The sequence below is a fragment of the Anas acuta genome, chromosome 1 (assembly GCF_963932015.1).
Source record: "Anas acuta chromosome 1, bAnaAcu1.1, whole genome shotgun sequence".
NCBI classification, from domain to species: Eukaryota; Metazoa; Chordata; class Aves; order Anseriformes; family Anatidae; genus Anas; species Anas acuta.
Window position 1 is genome coordinate 18,451,133 of NC_088979.1, and position 24,294 is coordinate 18,475,426.

Genomic DNA, 24,294 nt, shown 5'->3' on the forward strand with positions numbered 1-24,294 from the left:
GATTTCAACTAACAAAACTTTAGAAAGCGGGGTGGAAAACCCTAAACAATATGGAAGAGTTTTTAAGTAACTTACCTACTAGTGATCACTCAACTAGCTCGATAAATTGCCTGGGCATCACTAGGCTGCTCACTATACAGTAATAGTGTATTTTTTAATATACAACATGATGATAAAGAATGCTTTAGCAACTGAAAACACTCAAAGAAAAGTTGTTTTTTTTTTAAATCAACTAACTAAACCAAGTAACTGGCTTAGCTGACCACAAGACATTTTTCAAAAGAGGTAATACTGAAAATAAAAGTTTAACAAATTAGAAAAAAGATACAGAATGAAACTTTAAACAGGAAAGCCTAATACAGCAGCCTTATATGACAAGTTCCAAATCTGTTTGCCATTGCACTTACCATGTGTCCTCCTTTCATACTGAACAGTAAAAAGGGATAGGATATAAGTGAAGGAAGCTTACTTTTCAAAGCTTTTAAGAGATAAAAACAAGCATTAGAACGTTATCATTTTCTTTCTAAATACATGGTTGGCAGAAGATTCTAATACGTTACAGAAGTTATGCCAAAAGAGTTTGAGATCCAATATGGTAAAAACCATTCCACCAGTATCATAAAATGCACTGCTAAGAAAGAAACAATTTTTAAACCCTTAAAACAGAGAATAATTTTTTCACTGTATGCACAATGGTAACAATGGGACTAGGAGAAACTACCAAATGAAGTCTGTTTACAGTAAATAAAGTAAGAATACATCAAAAACTTCAGCTGTATTAGAAATTCTACTAAATCAAAAAAAAAAAGTATCATTGTGCAATCTCAGAACTGGTTTAAAATTCTTATCTGTTTCAAAACACAAAGGCTTTTTCAAACTCCCATTCACACATTACGACTTAAGTATGGTTGTCTAAAGACATGTTAGAATGAATGCTTGTAGAATGATAGGCCGTCCTTGTTAGAAATAATTGTTAAAGTAAAAATATATCACTTCCAATTTTAATTCCTCCTCTTAAGGTTTAAAGGACACTACGTGTAAAATAGAAGTTAATACAAGACCAGAATACTTAAATTATTGTATATGCCACTTCAAGTTTGCATTACGTTAAAAACGGAACAGCTAACTATATATTCTTGTATACAGCTTGTACCACTTCTAGTAGGCTTTTCACTGCACAGCTGCATCTATATGTTCTTGCAGTGCATTAATTCCAGATGAAGGATTTCAATAATCAACTCTGTGGGAGAGTTGCACACACTCTTCCAAAGCTTTCTTCCACCTTTACTTCTCTGCTCAAAAATTTCATCAGGTAAAAGTCACAAAAATTATGCATAGTGGTTGAAGTGCTTTCCATCTGAACCATTCCTCTTCCCTACTTACGCTACATTTTTGCCCCATCTAGGCACAAAAACTTCAACAGTTTCTATTCATGCAGACTTAGGAATTTAAAAATGCACCAGCTGAAGGATGGCCAACCTGTAGCAAGCAATTCAAGCACAGAAACCATGTAACCTTATCTCAGAGAGCTGCAAGAAGCAAACCAGCAGAGCAGTTGCTGTGGCCAATGTTACCTGCTTCTCCCAGTGCCTTAAACTGCAGGGTTTAGGCCACTACCTCCTGACAACAAAAGAATCCAAGGGAGCTAATCCCATCTCATCCCTGTGGGATGGCTCCCCAGCTTCCTCTTCCTGCAGCTCTCTGCAGTGAGCAACATGGATCTCCTGGCTCTGGCACAGGACGATTTTGACACACAGTTTATATGGTCAGGAAGTTGTACTACCCCAGAAAATGTTATATTAGAATATTAACATGCCATGAAATCTCATACTTGGCACTGCAGAAGTTGGGATCACAGAGTATCACTTGTAAATTGCATCAGATGATCATTACACGCTATTTCACAAAATATGACAGTTTACTAATAGGTTGGAACGCACTAAGGGACATAAGTATTAAATTCTTGATCTTCGTCACCCCCAAAGGAATTTCATGCTTGAAAGTGGTTTTCTTTTTTACAATGTGAGCACATATGGAAATAGAAGATTGACTATTTTCTACTGCAAGTTTCTCAAACACAATCAGTAAAATCAACTGGTAAGTTAGTAATATCACAAAGGAACACTTTTGTTTCCCCACCATCTTTACTAAAAACACTAAGAAAAGAAGTCCTGCAGAAAACAGGAAATCTTTTCTAACTAATTCTCTTAGAATGCCTCAGAACATATTTAATATAGTCTTCTCAGTCCTACAGGAAGTGTTACTGTACAAAAAGTAGAACAATTAGTTCTTCCACAAAGCCCAAAATCAGGAAGTAGCTGAGAAACCAGCACTTTGTTTTATGCATCAAGTTGTACCTGTAAAGAGGAGCAGAATTCTCCCAGTGACTATAATTATAATAGTATAAACAAGTATTATGTGGATCACTTATTCGTTGCTTCCTCTCTAAAAGTAGCTTTAGCAGTAAAAGGTATCCCTCCTACATGAAATTAAAGCATTCCTAATACAGGTTGTGCTTATTTAATTGTTTTGGTTGATAGAAATCATACCCTTGCCCAAAATAGATCATCCTGAATATTTAGAAGCTGACTACTTTGATATTCCTATTTTGCTAGTCCTTCAGGATGAATCTTCAAAGGCAGAACAGACCTAAATTACTAATATAAGTAATGTAGAAATTATAGCGAAGAACATTCTTAAACGATCTTTTGGTCTCCTTTGGTAAAGATCTTCATATTTTCATCTTCAGTCTTACAGTAGGGTCAAAGGGGAGAGGGATTTCAGGCTCCTTATGAAGTTAACATCGCCCAATTTGTTTCTGAAGTGTATTATACTTAATAAATTCAGCATAAAACAAAATAAGCAATTCAAACAAACTAATAGTTTGAACTGCTTTAAAATTTAAAACCTTCAGTCCAAATAGGGCACCTCCTCATGGAAGCATTAGGTATTCCCATGACTCCCACTTAAATTCAGTAATTTTACAAGAAAAAATAGTTTCCTGAATAAAAAAAGGCAAATGTTTATCTGAATACCTTCACGTAACTGAAATGTTGCATCACCAGACTGTAGGAAAAGCGTGGTGTCATCATACAAGAAAGTAACTACATTGCTAAATTTGTACCATTCCATTCATGAGAATGATGGAATAGTGAAGGAAAGACTGTAAGTAAGAGGGCAGCTTGATGAGATAGACTGAATATAAAAAAGTACAATGTATTTTCAAATTTGACTTTAGTCAGGTAGAATTTACTTACATTATCCATGAAATTTGGCTTAAATCCTCCCTCCTGCTGTCGTCTCAGTTCCTCCTGTTCCCTCTGCCGTAGCATCTCTTCTTCACGTCGTCGATGTTCTTCCTCATGCCTAGAATATTTTTCAAAAACTATGTCAACTCAGACTCATGACCTGTTCACTCAGTCTCAGGAGCTAACATTGAGCACAAGCAAAACTAGTCATTATTTACTTTTTTATTCAGTGTAAGGAACTAATCTAGTCCGCCTGATAGGCTTATTATTGAAATATTTTTGTTTAACTGGTTTACAGGTATTCACAATACCAGTATATTCTATAACCGTTCTTCCAGCTACAGCTTACCTGTTCTAACTGGTAAGCAGGTTAAAACACTTCCCTTCCTTCCCAACCCCCTAACAAGTCACCACAAATTAAATTATTTCAATACTGCTGAAAGCCGTATTTTTTTTTTTTAACTCTGTAAAGCGTTTTGTTCTTTTCTCTCATCTATATTTCTGATATTTAATATAAGAAGTGCTGAAGTAGAAATCCAAATACACAGGTTCAATTAATATATTTTCTTAAATTTTATAAATTTAAAAATGTTATAAAATTCGCAATGCTACTGTTCCACATACATATGAACACCCCTAGATCTTACAAGTGTGTTCTACTACACAGCTATGCTTCTTCCATCAGATGTTCAAAGCAAATCATGATATGAAACATTTATGTGAAGACATTTCTAAGCTAGTTAGGCTCGGATATTTACAACAGAACTAGCAGAGCTGAAATGAAAAGTACTAGAAATAATTGCAATCATTCTTTCATATTAGCATAAATCACCACTTTTCTGTGGTAGAACATCAACAGAAACATACCACATCATGCTTTTGATACACTTTTAAATAGCAGAAATGTTTGTATTTCATATTAGAAGTTCTACATGCTACAGTATCTAAATTCATGCAGGCTGACATCAGCTGTGTCTTTTAAATTACTGCCACAACTTCACACAGTACAAGACAGAATACCTCAATTGTATCTGCTTGCGTTTTTGAAGTTCTTGATTCCGAAGTTCTTCCAAACGCCTCAATTCTTCTTGGCGTCGCATGAGATCTAACAGGATTAAAAATGTAATCAAGATGAAAGCTCTTAATCTACCATATGGAAACTTAAAAAACACTACTGCCATCAGACTGTCCTTGTTGTATTCAATTTTAAAACAAAAGGAGTTTCTCGGTGCATTTAACTAGTTCCTTCCCATAAAATTAAGTTTAGCATATGAAAAACCACACCAGACTTAAGTCTCACAGAATCATGTCAAGGTAGAGAACTGGGAATGCTTCCAAAGCAGAAACAGAAATTTGAAGCCCTCAAACTAAGAAAACAGTAGGAAAAATGAATCACTTAGAAGATGTCCTGCTTTTACATCTTTGGCAAGGCATCAATCTTCTCTCAATGCTGTGCACCACTGAAGTCACACTAGCAAGAAAACAAACGCAGTACATACTCTCCACTATCCATTGCAAACAACTGCATGGCACATCAAAAATAGTGAAGCGTATGTCAGGTGCATGGGATCTGAGCCTCCATAGAGATTAATCACTTGACCATGCTTATACTGACTTACAAATGCCTGATCTTTAATGCCACCAGAGAGAATAGCTATATGGTCTAAAAAGCAGGTCCCAGCTGAAGGTAATACTGATTTCTCCCTGGAAATTCACACATTCTTCAATGACTATTAGTTCCACCACTCATTACAATAAAAGCAGTTGCTTTTTCTATCTTCATACATTGGCCACAATATTTACGGACACCATGACGAAAATTCCACCCTACCACCTATTACATGTTTTTTATGCTCCAGATCAAATACTCCACATATTTCTGTTTTCCTTCACTACATTAACTAAAGCACCTTTATTAGCTATACAAATCATTTTCAAACTTGCAGCAGCATATATTACAACTTAATCTTTCTCACCAGTATACTTTACCAAAATATTATGTATTTGTTTTCTTTTAACAATGACTACCAGATTTTTACTAGATAATATCCTTATTGACAATAGAAGTCCTTTCTCTCAAGCAAATTTTGCAGGCTTGCTTTTCTCCCATTTCTTCTGAAAAATCAGAGAATGAAGATTCACTCATATCACAAAGCCTGAGGACTGTGTCTTTTCAACAGCAAATGCTACAGCAGACTTGTCCAATTATTGTACTCAAGGAGTGCCACAAACTTTTTAAAATAACCTCCAGACTGTTTCAGAATACAACTGAATTTTTTTTTTTTTTAGTTTTTTTTTTTTTTTTTTGATTGTTTCAGGATTTAACTGAGATCAAGAATCCATCTGTCCTGCATTCAATATTGCCCACCCCATGGTGGGCATATAAAAAGATTATTTCCTTGTAAGTTGTCTTTACTTTCTTTTCTATTCATGTAGCATTCCTTTTTTTGTTTTTTACATTAATACACTGAAACAAGATTTTTTTTTTTGCCTTCTATCACTAATTGCTATGAATTTATTATTTAATTCCCTTTACTTTAAGTTGAATAGTCCTAGTTTTCCCAGTCTCTAAATTTTTTTCAAGGCATAATTATGATTATTGCCATCCCCAAACCTGTTTGTACTTTAAAGGTCAGCAGAACAATTGGATTCAGTACCATTTGTCAACAGCAGAATCTTGGCACAAAGCTTTACTAGCCAAATGAAAATCCAGATCTGGATGTTCAGGCTGTGCACAGAGCCGCTCATATTAGAAGATCTGCAATGCTGGTAATTCTGAGCTGACATATGTTGGGGACGGGCCCTTTCCCTGAACAGAAATAAACCTGCACTAAAGCAGATAGCTGTGATAGAAGAGCCAGAAAGCATGACTATTAGCTTCAGTACCTTCTTGTGCTAAAAAAAAAAAAAAAGCCTTCAATATTCAACTTCCTGCAGAACATAGGACTGAAGGTGAAAGTGTACTTTCACCTGAGGAATTAATCCTGCAAGCAAGAATAACAAATCCAAACAGATTAGGTTGTTTTAGCTATTTTTTCAGATTCTAAGAATTGAAAGCAAATGTCTGATTTCCATATAGCCAACAAAGAATGAAGTTTCTTGTTACATTTAGTCAAGATTTCCATTATTTTGATAAACCACTTAACCACTATTGTAATATTTACAAAAGCCTGAAGCATACCAGCAATATGTAGATCCGAAACATCATGCCAATTTACTTACACATGGAAACACGTACTCTGCTTTACAAACCACTTCTGACTCAGTCTGTCAAAACATGACACTTAAAAGTGAAAAATTATACATATCAAAAGAATGAAGTCTCCCTCTCCAGCGTTAATACCACACCATGAAAACCCAAGTATTTAAGCCAGAACATTCTAGTGCAAGTCCTCATAGCTTTCATAAAGCAATTTTTATAAAACTTTTCCCTTCATCTACAGAAGTATATGGACTGGAGTAAACTCATCCTTCTCGCTCCTGACAACTACTATACTGCAGCTTTACATCTCATATTTCAGAATAACTGTTTTTAACACACTTTGAAATCAATACAAAAATATTAATTCTAGGTTTTGATACCTCAAGTCTCACTGTATCTTTCTTAAAGTGCCTTTCTTAAAATTAGCTCATTGCTAATAAATATTCTTGGTATGGTCTGAACCACCTACTCCCAGAGACAGTTCAGACCAGCAAGTTTCAGAAGCAGCTAATGTAAAAATACAGGAAAAACTAGCTGATTTTCATATACCCTGAAGCTGGTAAGAGAAAAAGAAATGGAACTAATGTTTACTAACCACTAGAACTTGGCAAGTCATATACCTGCATGTCAATAAGCAGAAATCTAAGTATCTTAGCAAAATTCCAAGTTGTTTAGTATGAAGCAGAAGCACTGCTAATCAAGGAGGATGGAAAAAAACTCTTCCCACAGTAAGAAAAAGCATGTTTCCTCACTGGAATATTAGCACCAAAACTATTTCTATTCTAGTGGCGCTTTAGCAGGAGGAGTAATTCTTTTCCTTTTTCATATAAAAAAGTGGATCTTAATATCTATTCAAACAATGAAACAATTTTTCCTTCATTGTCTCTAAAAGGAACCCTATTATCCTTGGAACACACCAAACCATTTTCTCCTGATTTTTACCATTAAGATCTGTATTAATAACAAGCCACTGTCTTATCTCAGTTCAGAACATGATTCAGCCACGATAATTTAAGCAAGATATCCCTAATCTTGCCCTCAATTACAGGCAACAGGTAGATGAATGCTGAAAATAAGTTATGAGTAACAACTCTCGAACTGGATCATTAGCACTGCCAACTAACAATTAGTGAAGCCAATGAAAAACATATCTAAACTGAATTTCAGCACTGAATCATCTTCACCAGTATCAAGTAGTCACACACAAAATTAAAAAAGTATCTAATTAATGCAAGCTTGATTAAAAAAGGATGGGGGGGCACCGTGTATTACGTGCATCGTTATATCACATTAATATTCCTTATCTAAAATATGACAATTTCAGGTGCTATGACAACTATTTGGCATTTTAAAACTGGTTTTGATTTTATTATGCTCTGTATTTCAGTACAATTTCTCATAAAAACATGCATTCTTATTAAACACCAGCACACCGGTTTAGAAAAAACAGGCTAGGTAAACTTTTTCCTAATGACAATTTTCATTTGCAGCAGAACTTGAATAGTGGAATACTAAATTAGAAAACACAACATGCTTCTTTAAACTCTCTTCCAGTTAAGATAATGTTTTAAAATTGATTTTAAGAGACTGTGAATTTATATTCAATGTAACCAAGCAAATGAAGAATGTAGGTGGCTTTAATGCCACCAATCTAGTGAATATTCTTATCCACCTCATGCAGGTATTTTTAATGCCATTCAAGTCAGCAGAAAAAAAAATAAGATGAACAATTCTCACAAAGGGATGCTGCCCTATCAACAAAAAAACATTACTTAGAACTTTACTCTTAACACCAAATAATTGCAACAGAAAGTTCGCATGAGTTACGTGGGTTTAAATTTTGAAACGTTACTACTTAAAATCTCAAGAACTTCAAATACCTTTAAAATGACAAAGCCTATTCAGACTTTCAAGTTAGTTATTGAACAGTCATGATTTAAGGCTAAGGATAAGAATCTTTTTAGTCAGCCATGATCTCCCTTCATTTAAGATTTTTTAACAAGTTAAAATACTTCAGCATTGCATTTGTGCAAAGAACCTTGAGAAACTGATTTCAAAATCTAAAGTCTTTGCAAAATCAAAAATCAGGACTCAGAAGTCTTGTAATGTGAACTAAAATCAAATGGTGTTCAATAGGCCTCAGCTGGAAAGCAATGCAAAAAGTAGCAATTGCATGTCTACAACATTTTGGAAGTGTTTTGGAGAGAAGGCTAATAAGCAGAAAGTACCAGGTACTTGCCCTCCTACTGCCATCTCCACCCAACTCCATTCTCAAAGATAGGGCTCGTAAACAATTGCTAAGGGCTTTCTTTCCTGCAAGACCAGGGAGAAAGCCAGCCCACACAATTACAGAAGAGGGACACGCGATTTCAGGATTTCAAGAATGACTGTACGAATGGTTGCAATGGTTACCTATAGGATCATACATAAGACTACTCAGTTGGGTTTCAAAAGAAAAAAATAAAATTAGCTATTGGAACATTTGAAATTGTATCAGAGGTGCACGGGACAGTCCAAATAAATAGGAAGGATCATTTGAATTTCTTCCTGCACAGGGCCCAAAAACAGTGCTTAGTCCTCCCTTGTACTACAAGCAACACCAAAACCAGAATAATAATTTTACTGATGGACGTGAAGCTACCATTCATTCTCTTTACACAAACTACTTACATTTGACAAACTTAAGTGAAGACACAGACCTAGGCAATCTCCCTTTTCAGTTTCTTAATCCGTCACTGCCAGTTGTCAAGAAGCATCCTTTTTCTCAGTTCAATGCATTTCATTAAATAGCATCTAGCAAAAATCTCTGCATTTAACATACAGCTCAATATGCTACAGAAAGAAAATCTGAGAAAAAAAAATAATACTAGTAGATTATCTGGTTTTTACCTTGCCTCATCAGCATTAGCTGATGCTCATGTCTAGCTGCTTCCATTTCTGCCTCTAGTTTCTCTTTGGCTTCTCTAATGTTCCTGTCAACCTGTTCACGCTGTTGCTTTTCCATCTCATCAAGAGCCTTCCAACGTGAAGCATACTCAAACTCAAATGTTCCAGGTTGAGCAAAACGCGGAGGCTGTTCTCTTTCCCTAATAAAAATTTTGCAGTTAAAATGTACAGAAGGACACATTTCCATCAACAGCTATAACAGCCGAAGAATTTCTGAAGAATCACTTCAAGTGTAGACCTGACTTTAAATCATATTATTATAATGTAAACCAGTTTGACAATGTTTAATTCAGCTGTTAAGGTAATATAACTAACCTGAGCAGAGAAACTGTCTAAATACAAATCTGTTCAATTTATCAAATTTGAAGGTAAAAAATCGTATTTATAATGGTACAAAATATTAAGCTGTGACACTAGATTAACTGTTCAGCTTTCTAAAGTGGTCAGTTCATACAAGCAATTAAGTGCATACAAAGGCTTACTGAACAGATCAGAATATCAGCAAGAATCTTTAATAAAGGAGCCTACATTTTATCTTACATTCTAGCAGCGGACACTGTAACACTGCTATATTTTTAAGTGTTATTCTGCAGGCTTACCTGCTTAACAGAGTAAGGGTTTCAGTTTCAAGCAACATGATTTCTAAATGGTAATCAAATCTCAAAATCAACAATTATTTTTTAATGAGATGATGGAACTCTTCTTTCACCTTGGCCTCAAGACTTTATTTTATGCTCAAAATTTTATCTGAAGCATAGAAGCTGCCAAGATTTACATCCCACTGACTTTACAAACAGTTAAAGGGCTAATCAGAGGACATAATGTCTGTGGGTGTACAAATCTGCAGAATCAGATCACACCCCAAGTCACAGAATCAGAGTGGTTTGGAAGGGACCTTAAAGACCACCCAGTTCCAACCCCTCTGCCATGGGCAGGGATGCCACCCAGGTTGCCCAGGGCTCCATCCAACCTGGCCTTAAACACTTCCAGGGATGAGGCATCCACAGCTTCTCTGGAGAAAGTCCACAGAAGAATGTACACTGACTATCAATAATCTCCAGTTGGTTTCAGTGGAGACCAGAAAACCATCGACTTTAATAAAAACACAAAAAGTTAAACTAAGGATTCAAGTCTGAATTTTACTATAATTAGGAGAACTTAGAAAGGTCCTAATCAATTCTAAATGTTACAATGTTTTGTGTCAAAGAACAGTTCAGCTGGAAGAGACCTACAAAGATTGCAGAGTCCAACAGGTGCACGCTACACCAGGTGACAAACTGCCTGAACAGTAGAGCTCAAAGGGTTGTAGTCAATGGGGCTGTACCTGGCTGGTGTCACTAGTGGTGTTCCCCAGGGCTCAGTTCTAGGGCCAGTTCTGTTCAACACTGTTATCAGTGATCTGGATGCAGGAGTGGAATGCATCCTCTACAAGTGTGCTGCTGATACTAAACAGGGAGGTGCTGCTGACTCTAGGGAACGTAGGACCTTGCAGAGGGATCCTGGCTTGCATCAGGAATAGTGTAGCCAGGAGGAGCAGGGAGGTGATTGTCCCCCTGTACTCAGCTCTGGTGAGGCTGCACCTCGAGTGCCGTGTTCAGCTTTGGGCCCCTCAGCACAAGAAGGACATGGAGGTGCTGGAGCGTGTCCAGAGCAGGGCTACGGAGCTGGTGAAGGGCCTGGAGCACAAGGCCTGTGAGGAGCGGCTGAGGGAGCTGGGGGGGTTTGGTCTGGGGAAGAGGAGGCTCAGGGGAGACCTCACTGCTCTCTGCAACTTCCTGAAATGGTCAAGAGAGGTGATTCTCCTGCTATATTGAGCATGGGTGTGGCCCCACAACATTAAAAGGACATTAAGGTACTTGAAAGCATACAGAGAAGGGCAACAAAGCTGGTAAAAGGGCAGGAAGGCATGTCCTGTGAAGGGAGGCTGAGGACACTTGGGTTGTCCAGTCTGGAGAAGAGGAGACAAGACGTGGCCTCTTGGCTCCATGGAGCTCCCTGAGCAGGGAAGTGCAGAGGGAGGTGACGGTCTCTGCTCCCTGGGAATCGATGGCAGGACGCACAGGAACAGCACGAGGCTGTGTCACGAGAGGTTCAAACTGGGCATTAGGAAAAGGCTCTGCACCATGAGGGTGGTGAGACACTGGAACAGGCTTCATAGAGAGATGGTTAATGCCACGTGTCTGTCAGTGTTCAAGAGGCATTTGGACAACGCCCTCAAAGATCTGCTTTAACTTTTGGTTAGCCCTGAACAGGTCAGGTGGTTGAACGTGATGATCCTTGCAACACCCTTCCAACTGAACTATTCTAATTCTGAATACAAAATGACATGGCACCTTTTTGTGGGAAGTTAATTGACCTAAGTCTGCCTTTGCTCTTGGCTGTATAAAATAAGCATACAAAATATTGCTTCCAATTACACAAACTTGAAATAAAAAATAGTGTATATTTACTAAGTTATCAAAGTAACTTAAATAAATTTTTAAAATAAGGTTAAACACAACTTACTTGTGATATTGTTGTGTTTTTTGCATTAGCTTCTCTGGAAGCCCATCTTCATCATCAAATTGCTCCATTGGTTCTACAACAACAGGTCGAGGTGTTCTGGAAGAGAATTTCAGTTCAATAATTAAAACCATAAAATAAATTGTTTAAGATCTTATTTTGGTATTTTGAAGATGCTCTCTAGAAAAATAGCATGTTACCTTGAAGTCCTAAGTTTTACAAATCCTTACATAATAACTTTTAAAATCAGGATTTGTTGGAATTTTATCTTTGAAAGTGATTAGTGGTTCTACACACAAAACTAGCTATTCTACCTATAAAATACAACTTACATTATGTAGTTATGTTAATTGTGAAGTATAGGAATATTTAAAGATTTTTTAAAATCTCAAAAACATTTTCATCAGAAAGGCAATGTGGTGACCATGATTACATTTGGAAATGACCAAACCCAAATCACAGCACTCCCCCTATTCATATTTACAAATTTTACTTTTGAAGGTTACTCTGCAATTAAAAAGGCTTGGTAATTTGGCATTATTTTTCCAATGATAATTAGAAAATGACTTCTGCATAAATTATTTAAAGCTCATTCTTTGAATTCTCAGTATCAGCATAAGTGATCAGAGGCAAGTGTTAGCTAATGCAAGGATAGCAGAATAAAATCCTGAACTGTATAAAAAAACTCTGTATCAGTTTTGGAAACACCCAAACAAGACCTTAAAATTGTAACAAAAGAGCTACAAAGCTGCTATTTTCAGAATGCCAGCTCGTAACATTTTGTTCCACACTTTCACGTATGGATCTTTTCAGGGAGGGAAAAAAAAAAGTGTTTTAACAACATGGACAGCTGGAAAAGAAACCTTTGGGTATTGAGGCAATTAAAAAAAAAAAAGTCTAATCACAGAGCACAACTTAGCAACTATTTTTCCTAAAATTATCTGCATGACAATTGCTGGCTGTTCTAGCATTTAAATGCAAATGATTTGTGGGGGTAACAAGCTGATGATTTAAAAGAACAATTTTAAATCTCTAAATTCACATTTCAAATGCCTCATTTTGATGCATTTGGCCCATGATTTGAAAGAAATATATATCTATTCAGGCAAAGGAATCTCACCTAAAATGTGAAATTCCTGATTCTGAAGCAAAACATTAAAAAAATAGCATGGCAGCAGACATACTAATTATGATTGCAACTGTGCATTAAAGGACACGTCAGCCACTTAAGCAAGACAAAGATCAAGTACTTTTTACTCGCTCGGGCCATGGTTAGATGATCACGTCCATCAAACAAAACTATCCAGCAGCTACTAAATCAAGACTACCCTCCCTTGTATCCTAGCTTCTTTTTCCCTGCCACATCTCTCACACCCAGAATAGTACTCATGTAACTCTATAGCATTCACTGAACTAGATTAGTTGCCTGGTTTGGCTCACCAGGCTTCCACTCAACCACTAGTGCCAAGAAAATCCAGACAAGAACAAAAAGGAATCAATTGCTGGTGCCCACTGATAACAAAGACTTCCTGAGATTGAATTTACTACGCATCTACTTGGGTCGGATTATCAGAATTCATTTAAGTGATAAAATTTATGAGATTATCACCAGAAAGAGGAGTTCCAAACTTTTTTTCCCCCATCCACAATCTCTTCACTTTCTGAAACAGTCAAAAACGAACTTAACAAAAACAAATGAGTATTTTATGTTTTTTCAGCAAGCACAAATGGCTTATATAAGCATCAAAAACAGTTCTCAAGCAGTTAAGAGATCAACAGCACAGTCAGGGCAGGAAGAGAAGCAACCACACATTCCCTGATTTGACGGCAGCAAGCTTCAATGCTGTGGAATCACAGCCTTACTTTCCCAAATGATAAGGGGGAATGTTAATCTATCACTTCACACTGTCTCTAAGAAAACATTTGAAAATGTCACAAGTTAACGTGTGAAAGTACAGCCGTTAACAACTCTCTTCATCAAGTACAGAAATAAGAGATGTTAGAGAGAAGTGATGCAATATGCAAGCTTGCTTGCTCTTCAAAGATTTCCAGAAACTGCCATCAACTTGTTCAAAATTTATTTAAAAAAAAATAATTACTTATGGCTTAACAAGCCACAAATAAAAGTTGTTGATGGAAATAAACACAAAACCATTTTCCTGAGTTTACAGAAATATCAGCAATGTAGTGTATTCATTTGCCAAGAAACAAAAGAATATTTTGTCATATTGTTACTGGGATCAGAAAGAGTTCAATCAGTGGAAATAAAGCCTCATTAGGAAAGACCTACTAAACAAGGGGGGGAAACAAAACATTGCTATTGGACTCCAATATGGTAGTTAAAAGATGCGTAAACAGCAGAAAAACGTGGTTCTCCACACTAAAACAAAAAAAAGTGTATTTTCAAGTATTCGTGTAAATCACTTTAATTTCTCACCTCATTACTTTCATCATTTGATAATAAGAAGTAGGGAATGCCTAAGGTTTTTTTTTTCTTTCACATTAGAAATACATACTCAACACAAATTCAAACAAAAACCTGTGAACTTACGTTGTTAGCAAGAATGCCCCATCACTGCATCTTTCTAGAGCTTTCCGTGCTGGAGGTTTTGCTGCAAATTCTACGAAACCTTTTCCTGTAGCTCTGCCACGATCATCTACTACAACAACAGCTCTTTCCACTGGCCCAAATTGAGAGAAAGCTTGTTCCAGCAGCTCATTAGAAACCACAGGTGAAAGATTCTTGACTGTTAGGGCAGCTCCATGTGTAGCAAATCGAATTCGAAGTGGTCTGCTCTTCAAAATTGTACCATCAAGTTCTGCCTTTGCTATTTCAGCCAGTGTCCTAGATTCCTTTTTCAAGATATAAAATATTTTATATATTTTATTTGCAAAGACAACAGACATTGCTTTTGCATTGGTTATTTTTCCCCCAGAAAAGTAGCAATTTCTCTTCCCTTAATTTGAGCACATTTGCATTAGGGTCATTCAGCATTCTTTTTTACACAAAATTTCCCAGCCACGGAATGAAAGAACATGCATTTTTCATTCCCTGTGGTTTAATCTAAAACATGACTTGGATGTAAATTTTTATTGCACGTTAGAGGACTTACATGCTGCTTCGGTAAAGGCTTTCAGCAGAATTGAAAACTTCACACAGTTTTTCGTATATACCTACTGAAGTCTTTATATCCATATATTAGTTAACAATATTTTCAGAAATTATACTAAAGAATCTAAAATGTTTTATTTTCTTTTTTTTAATAAATGAAAATATTATTTGAATGAAAATATCACACATGCTCATTACTCATGTTGGATGAACTCTAAATAGATTCAAAGTTCATCAAGAAACAAAATTACCTTCTTTGCTCATATATTCACTCCTCTCGCATTTATGGCCTTTCTGCACCCATATCCACAACAAAAATCTGTCTCAATAGCTGTTTTTTTTCTCATTTCATAAATTCTTACCAAATATTATACCTGAAAAGCCTTGTATTTAAAGAACTCTTTAGATCACAGGCAATTTTCCAGTTCAACCTACTACGAAATGTTAGAAAACAGTATATTCCCTAAATATAACAGAAAAGGGACATTCAGATAAATACTATATTTAATTTACCTTACATACAAAATTGGGTAATATATGCAAACCTATCACACTGCCTCCAGAAAAATATTTCAGGTTGGGAGATTTTGTCGTGGTCAAAAGCATATAGCAGACTGCTACTTATCTTTGCACTTATCTAGAACAACCAAAAAGATACAAAATCCTAACCAGTAAAATATACAGAAAAATCATTAACCAGGTTAACCCAAAACACTTTAAGTGTTTACAAACTTTATAGTTCTTTTCTCAGAACTAGATGAAACAGCCTTCTAAGCACGGAGTCATTAAAACTAATCCTACATGTTAAATTGAAAATTTTAAATGCAGGATCACAAGCTTTTAGGATGCTTTTTCTGCATGCTTAAGATAATACTGATTGAATTGTATGAACCCTAAAATCTAGTCTTATCTGGACACAATTCAGACAAACGACTCCCAATTCTTTGCAATATTGAAATGGTGTATTTGTAGCATTCAAGATGTGCAAAGAGTATTATTTCAAAACAAACCAATCCAGTCTTTAAAATTAACTGTGTTTTCATAGGCCAAACCTATACTTGTAGTGAGCTGCACAGACTGAAATTTGGTGTGACACAAAGAGATAACATTTCCAGTCCTGAAGTATGCTAAGTGCTCCCAATTAAATAAAGAAAATCCTTACAAATATTTCATGAAAAATGTAGATCTCACAACCATATCTTCCTGTCATGGAAGAGTTACAGGCTGCGGGAGCACCCGTAGCAGAGCTATGCAAACTGGTGGTAAAACCCTGAGACCAGCCCCAAAAACAGCGGGGGTTCCCAGTGGTGCCCTGGAAACCCCAAGGCAAGGGGCAGGGGAGGCCGCTCACAATGCAGGCCTCTGGCTTGGATGGATAGAGGTAAAAAGGGAACAGGAGGAGAAATCAGAAGAAGCAGCAAGAGCAGCAAAGGAAAAAAGAGAGAGGGGGGCAGCTGCTGCCTTCTCCTAGCGGCGAGGGGAGGGCGGGGAGCGGGGGACTGGGGACTCCCAGCTGCAGAGGCCGGGTCACGAAGCGACCCGCGGGGGCTCACGCGAAGCCTCACCAGGCGGATGAAGCCGAAGCCGCGGTCCCGGTTGATGAAGACCTCGCTGGGCTCCCCGTAGCGCTCGAAGAGCCGCTTGAAATCCTCCTCGGTGATGTCGGTCGGCAGGTTGCCCACGAAGAGCCGGCAGCGCTGCGTGTAGCTCTTCTCGCCCGGCTTGAGGAAGCTCTTGATGTCGATGGTGAAGCCGCCCTCCTGCTCCTCGTCCCCAGCCTCCTTCCCCGGCACCAGCGCCATGGCGGCCGCCGCCGCCGCCTCGCTCTCCGCTTCCAGGCCTCGCAAGCCCTTCAGGCCGCCGCCGCCGCCGCCGCCCCCCACCATGCCCAGCGGCGCCGCCGGCGAGCTGTTCTCGATCCTCACTTGCTTCAGGTTGCGATTCGCGGCCATCTCCGGGGCCTCGCTCCCTCCTGGCCGGCTGATTCCCGGGGGACGCGGAGCCTCCCCGCTCCGCCGCCGCCTTCCACCCGCAACCGATTCAAAATGGCGCCGCGGCCGCCCTCGGCGAGTTGCAGCGTCCCTGAGGGGAGCCCCGCCCCCCGCCGCCGCGCGCCCGGAGGGGGCCGCGCATGCGCCGTGGGGCGCGGCGGGGAGAGGAGAGGAGAGGAGAGGGGGCGGCTGTAATGGCCGCCGAGGCGGGGCGGGAGGGGAAGGGAGCGCGGGGATGAGGGGGAGGGCTTTTGTTGTAAATAAAGGTGGTGGTGGCTTGATTCTCGTGGTATGGAGGCACGCTTTGTGTTGTTGGGGCACTCCTTGTAGCTAGGGCTGCAGCACATGGGTATATTTTAATCCCCCTAATGGTCTATCAGATGCTTGTGCATCTGGTTTGCCAGTTGTTTAATTTCATGTGTGTGCTTCAGCCAGGAATCCAGCCGCTGCGTGGTATCGCAGAGAAGCACAAACCCATTACAGAGGGATTTCCATGTTAGATGGAGGATATTCTTTCTGTTTTTTTGTTTGTTTTGTTTGTTTGTTTGTTTGTTTTCCATTTGAGGTACCTCTAAGCATGTACCAGAAATCTGGAACAAAACAACCAACCAAACAAACAAACAAAAACCCATGAGTTCCCAAACATCAGGAATCACTTTCTCAGCCCACCTGTTTCTGAAGCAGAATCTTGGGTACACAGCATTGAAATGAACCCAGGTTTAAAGCTCTGAAAATCAAAAACTACAGACTGGAGGAGGGTATCTACTCCCAGCAAAGGCAGGAAGTTGAGCGGTGTAGGAACACGAGGGGAGAGTATCAATGGGGGATCCGAAGAGGTATGGTTTGTAATGTATTTAGCATTCAATAAAAATGTTGAGTCGAAATAAGGAACTACTTGTAGCAAAACAAAATATATTAAAAAAAAAAACGGGTAATTGTGTAAAGGGAATGGAACATATGTTAGAAATGATGTGACAATGCATTGTAGACAGTGAAAGCTCAATAGATAGGAAAAAAAAAAAAAGATAATGTAGTAATTACTTGTTATTGCCAACACTGTATAGTAAAATTGCCATGATTTTCAGACAGAGTTTTATGAATCACTTTAGTAACACAGGCTTCAACCATTTAAATACACAACAATGATTTCACTATAAAAAATCAATAGGAGGAACAAGACATGTTTACAAGTTCCATGCTATTCTTACCTTTCCCTAGCTACAACAACAGTAGCTCTCAACAGTAAATCATAGTCCAACAAAATAGCTCAATAACATTCCAAGTTCCAGAAACAAGAAAATGATAAATATATCTTCAATATATGCATGGATTTAATATGCTCGGGCATCCATAACCTGCTTTTGTTAGTCACAGTACAACTATAACACATATATTCGTGTTGTTTTTAGACTTTATTGACGAGGAGCTGTTTGCACATGCCCTACAGTCAAATGTTGTAGTGTGATGTACAAAAACAGGACAATTTCTTCTGTGTTGACTCATCTCTTTACTCAGTGTTACACTGTATCATTTAACAATTTGCTCATTCATCAGGACAACCCTAAATAGTTCATCTGGTACCTAATGGTCTAGAGTCTTTGTGGCAAGATTAATGCTACACCTTAGCACTGACACCACTTAACCAAAAACATTTTGAAAGTGACAGAATGTATCCCTAGAAGTTCTTGTTCCAATGTTTTCCTTCTGTTATAAACATTCGTTAACATTTTTATGACTTACTAGGTGCAGCTTGTAAAATGTGAGTTCTGCCAAACTCTTCCAGACACTCTCTGTAAATTAGGTATTAATATATTTAATATGCTGAATACAGATGAACTACATGAAGGTCATTTCAGAGGAATGGAGGAGTAATAGTTATGATTACATGGCAGTTTGTTTTCCCTCTGTAAGTCTTCAGATTTTTTTTGTAAGCCTAAGTTTATTCAGCTTGACATTCAAAAGGACAGAGCAGACCTGATTTTGTACTAACAAAGTTGGTTTTGGCATGGAATTTTTTTAAGACTATAAAAAGTTTACAACATCTTGGATTAGTGATATACTGCCCTTACATCTACTAGGCTCCCTTTTCTGAAGCTTTATATTATGATTTCGTGAATGGTTCTGTATTTATTTATTTATTTTTTTAACAGAAATACAATATTCTGCATATGCACTACTGTCTATATAGTACAATTGGTATTCCTTTGATGACAAGAACATTTCAGTTGCAGAAAACAGAAGTAGAACTGTGAAAATCACCAGTACTTTTCATTTTATCTCCATGGTGTATGCTGAAGTTTTAACACTAACAAGAGGCTTGAATGTATTTCCAAGATATGCACCATCCAGAGTTGTGCCATATGAGACTCAGTCAGAAGCAACTGTTCTAGTTTTCATTTCCTATATCTCAGCATTTGCTGATGAAAGTCAAAGAGTTATACAAGTTGACCTTCAAATAAAAATTTCAAACTACATGTACTTACCCCTGAAACAATTTCAAAGGGATTGCTGTGATAACAGCACCTCAGTGGTGACAGCTGCATTAACGGTAAAGGCATCTTCTCAACAGAAGCAATTGCCCTGGATCAGGTGATTAGTAGTAGCTTACTACTCAACACATTTCTGGACTCACAGGTTTATTTATTTTTACTTCCTAGAATCACAGAATATCCTGATTTGGAATGGACTCACTAGTATCACTGTGTTCAACTTCAGGCTCCATGCAGGAGCACCCAAAACCCAAACTATTTTGTCTGAGAGCATTGTCCAAATGCTTCTTGAACTCTGTCAGACTCAGTGCCATGTTCACTGCCCTGGGCAGCCTGTCCCAGTGCCCGAGCATCCTCTGGGTGCAGACCCTTTCCCTAACCCCCAGCCTGACCCTCCCCTGTCCCAGCTCCATGCCGTCCCCTCGGGTCCTGTCGCTGTCCCCAGAGAGCAGAGCTCAGCGCCTGCCCCTCCGCTCCCCTCGTGAGGGAGCTGCAGGCCGCCATGAGGCCTCCCCTCAGCCTGCTCTGCTCGGGGCTGAGCAAACCAAGGGCCCTCAGCCACCCCTTATATGTCTTACTTCTGGACCTTTCACCATCTTTATTGCCCTCCTTTGGACACGCTCATTATTTTTATATCCTTCTTATATAGTGGAGCCCAAAACTGCAGGCAGTACTTGAGGTGAGGCTGCAACGATGCTAAGTATAGTGGGACAATCACTTCTTTTAACTGGTCAGCTGTGCTGTGCTTGGTGCAGTCCAGCAATATGGTTAGCTCTTTGCTGACACTGAGTTTACCATCAAACAAACGCTCCATGTCCTCCCCGGAAGGGCTGCACTCCAGCCACTTGTCCTGTAGCCTATATGTACATCCAGGATTACACTATCCCAACTCTAGAATCCAAAATTTGTTCTTGTTAAATTTCATATGGTTGGTGATTTTCCAGCACTCTAATCTATAAAAATCTATCTGTAACATGTCTCTGACCTCAAGGGAATCGATGGCTCCTCCTGATTTAGTAACATCCACAAATTTACTTAGTGTGCACTCAACTCGTGTCAAGGTCACTGATAAAAACATTGATGAGAACTGGCCCTGTCTTGGCCTCCAGACCCTTCGCCATCTTTGTAGCCCTCCTTTGGATGCTCTTTAATACTTTTATGTCCTTCTTATACTGTGGTGCCCAAAACTGCCTGCAGTACTTGAGGTGAGTCTGCACCAGCACAGAGCAGAGCAGGACAATCCCTTCGCTCAACCGGCTGGCCGTGCTGTGCTTGATGTGCTCCAAGTTGGCCGTCCTGGCTGCCAGGGTACACTGCTGACTCAGATTCAACTTGTCATCAACCAGAACCCCCAGATCCCTTGGTGTGGGGCTGCTCTCCAGCCTCTCATCCCTCAGTCTGTACATACAGCCAGGGTTGCCATGTTCCATGTGCAGAATCTGGCTCTCACTCCTGTTAAACTTTGTATTGTTGGTGACTGCCCAGACCTCTAATTTGTCAAGATCTCTCTGCAAGGCCTCTCTATTGCCTGAGGCAGTCAACAGCTACTCTCCATTTAGTGTCATCCACAAACTTACTTAGCATACCTTCAAGTCCTGCATCCAAGTCATTTGATCTCATCGATGTATAGAAACATCTGAAGGGAGGGTGTCAAGGGGATGGAGCTGGTCTCTTTTCAGTTGTGCACAGCAACAGGATGAGAGGCAACGGGCACAAACTGAAGCACAGAAAGTTCCATCTGAATATGACAGGGCATTTCTTTACAGTGAGGGTGACAGAGCACTGAAACAGGTTGCCCAGAGAGGCTTTAGAGTCTCCTTCTCTGGAGATATTCAAAACTCACCTTAATGCCATCCTGTGCAATGTGCTCTAGGTGATCCTGCTTGGCAGGGAAGTTGGACTAGACGATCTTCAGAGGTCTCTTCCAACCTCAACCATTCTAGGATTCTGTCATTTATGAAAACATTAAAGAGAACTGGGCCTAAAATGGAGCCCTGCAGCACCCCGCTGGCTGCTAGCCTGATGTAACCCCATTTACTAAAACCTTTGAGCCTGACCCATCAGCCAGTTATTCGCCCACCACATTAAGTACTTGTCTAGCTCTATGATGGACATTCTGTCCTGAAGGGTACTGTGACAAACAGTATCGAAAGCTTTGCTGAGATCCAAAAAGTTTACATCAGCTGGCTTCCCTAGGTCAACCAGTTGGATAACCTTGTCATAAAAGAAAATTGATTTCATTAAACAGGACTTTCCCCTCACGGACACGTTGACTTTGACTGATGACTGCATTGTCTTTCAGGTGCTTTCCAATAACCCAGAATAATTTTCTCCATAATTTTACCAGGCACTGAAGAGAGACCAACAGGCCTGTAATCACCAGGGTCTTCTTTCTTGCCCTTCCTGAAACGTGGAACAACATTTGCCAGTTTCTGTTCAACTGAGACCTCTCCAGATTCCCAAGACTATTGAAAAATAATTGGGTGAGGTTTCATGATGATGACATCAGCCAGCTCTCTGAGTACCTGTGTTGGGTCTGTCCGGAATGGAGTCACCTTTCCCTGCAGCAGCCCACACAGTGCTGTGCTCTGCACATGTAGCTGGAACAGCACTGGTATCCCTCCAGTGTTGTGTCTATTGCTGCATGGTGTTGGCACAGCATCAGGACTCCTTCCAAGCCCCCAAGAGCCAGCAGGCTATGGCAGGGTGGGCAAGTGATGAGGAGGGGATATCGCCAGGGCAGCTGATCTAAACCAACCCCAAAGGGATATTCCATAACACCTGATGTCACACTCAGCAATAAAAAGGGGGGCTCTCGTGGGGGAGGGGGCTGTTCCTCCTGAACAACCACTACACGTTTTGAGGCCCTGCTTCCTAGGACATGGCCAAACATCGCTCGTTGATGGGAAATAGAGAATATTTTTTTCCTTCTCTCTGTGCTTTCCTGCAGCCTTATTGTTTCTTTTGTTTCTTTTTCTCCCCATTCCCTTTCCCTTTAATTAAACCATTCTCATCTCAAACCTCGAGCTCTCTGTGTTGTATTTTCTCCCCCTTCCTCTTTGAGGAGAGGGGGAGTGAAAAAGTGGTTGTGGTGGAGCTCGGTTGCCCACCTGAGTAAAAGCACCACAGACCTTTTTGGCGCCCAATGTGGGGCTTGAGGGTTGAGACAATAGTAGAATTGATTAAAGTATTTACAACTAACATACTGCTAGTCACAATGTTCAGATTTCTGTTAATATTTTTCTGTGTGACTATGTTGTATGTAGTCCATTCTCTGTTCTCTTTTTTCCTCTACATCTGATCGGACAACGTGTTGAAGTCTGTGTTTGGTTTCTTTATCATGCTGTGCTGTAACATGCTGGCCTTCAGTTTCGTCTGGTACTCAGGCCCTGCATTATCATTCTGGTCTCCTGGAGATTATCTTTTTGGAAATATTAAGAATTACACCACCTTCTTTTTCTCCCCTAGCAGTCAATCTGTGAATAATATTGGGGGTGGTGCCTTCTTCTTCTCTCCCTGTGGGCTAATTGCAGCAGCCTTTGAATATTTTGGATACCCTAGGTCCAATGTTATCCTCCTATTACTAGTTCTGGTGTTAGTCTTCCTCCCTAAGGTCAAACAATTTATTAAGAATATCATCCAAGGACCTGCCCCGAGACAAAGTAGTTTTGGGTGGCAAGGTGTGTGTGGGGATATGGGCAGGTACCTGTCATGGTTTTCTCCTCTGATGGTTCTTAACTTCACCCCTGAACAAGTGCAAAATCCAAGAAAACTGGTAGAATGTTTGAAAGACATATGCCCTGACCCTGGCAATACCAGAGAACTCCACCAGCTTGCTGCACTCTGCTGGGGTCTGGCTTATGCCTGTCAAATGTCAATTAATTCTGCCCAGCACCCTCAAGGGGATAGGGAAGTTCCTGAATTCAATGATGAGATAACACACACTGTGACCACCCCAGAGGACCAACCGTCTATGGTATCAGTCACCCCTATAGTCAAGACAAAACAATGGAAATGGAAGTCAGCTCATTTAGTAAGGGAAGAAGCTCCTCCAAAGGAGGAGGGAGAAGAGGAAAAGGCAGGCAGCTCTAAAGCAGCAGCATCACAGCAACATCAGGGAGAAGAGACTGAAATCATAAATGAATCAGAAACCACTCGATCTCTATCCTTGAGTGAGTTGTGAGAAATACGAAGGGATGTCAGTCATCATCCAGGTGAGCACATCCTCATCTGGCTGCTTCAGCGGTGAGACACTGGGGCCAACAGCCAACAACTAGAAGGCAGTGAAGCCAAGCAGCTGGGATCCCTCTCTAGAGAAAGGCTCATTGATAGAGTAATTTGGAGAGAGGCACAAGTTCTCAGCCTCTGGAGGTGACTCCTAGCAGCTGTGAAAGAAAGGTATCCCCATAAGGAAGATGTTGTATATCAAGTAGGCAAGTGGACCACTATGGATAAAGGTCTCCAGAACCTGCGGGAACTACAACCTGTGTTATATTTTCTCCCCCTTCCTCTTTGAGGAGAGGGGGAGTGAGAGAGTGGTTGTGGTGGAGCTTGGCTGCCCACCGGAGTAAAACCACCACAGTACCCCGGGATGAATCCCACTGGACCCATAGACTTATATGCATGCAGCTGGAACAGCAAATCCTGCACAAGTTCAGGGCTGACTGGGAGTTTTTCGTTATCGCAGTCAGAGTCCTCCAACATAACTGGTGTTGAAGACAGGTGAAGAAGGCATTAAATGTCTCTGTGTTGTCTAGTCCCTATTCCTGCAATGAGTCACAGTTAAGATCTGTACTTGTAACTC

The 24,294-nt window shown here is 39.7% G+C and overlaps 1 protein-coding gene across 20 annotated transcripts in view; it reads right to left on the reverse strand.

The window, feature by feature from the left end:
• PSPC1 (paraspeckle component 1) overlaps window positions 1-17,100 on the reverse strand; it is a 66,947-nt gene extending 49,847 nt beyond the window's left edge. For 13 of the 20 annotated variants that reach the window (XR_011092717.1, XR_011092720.1, XR_011092719.1 and 10 more), the window contains exons 1-6: window positions 16,576-17,099; window positions 14,450-14,751; window positions 11,902-11,997; window positions 9,340-9,536; window positions 4,269-4,353; window positions 3,258-3,366 (exon numbers count right to left, since the gene is read on the reverse strand). Coding sequence is in view for 5 of the 20 variants with exons in the window: in XM_068670938.1 (XP_068527039.1) it covers window positions 3,258-3,366; window positions 4,269-4,353; window positions 9,340-9,536; window positions 11,902-11,997; window positions 14,450-14,751; window positions 16,576-16,962 (1,176 nt within the window). In the remaining 15 variants the exon portion in view is untranslated. Of the gene's footprint in view, window positions 1-2,324; window positions 2,358-3,257; window positions 3,367-4,268; window positions 4,354-9,339; window positions 9,537-11,901; window positions 11,998-14,449; window positions 14,752-16,575 lie in introns of those variants that run through there. The other 7 variants (XR_011092699.1, XR_011092703.1, XR_011092696.1 and 4 more) reach the window with 3 other exon arrangements.
• Window positions 17,101-24,294: the final 7,194 nt, after the last annotated feature.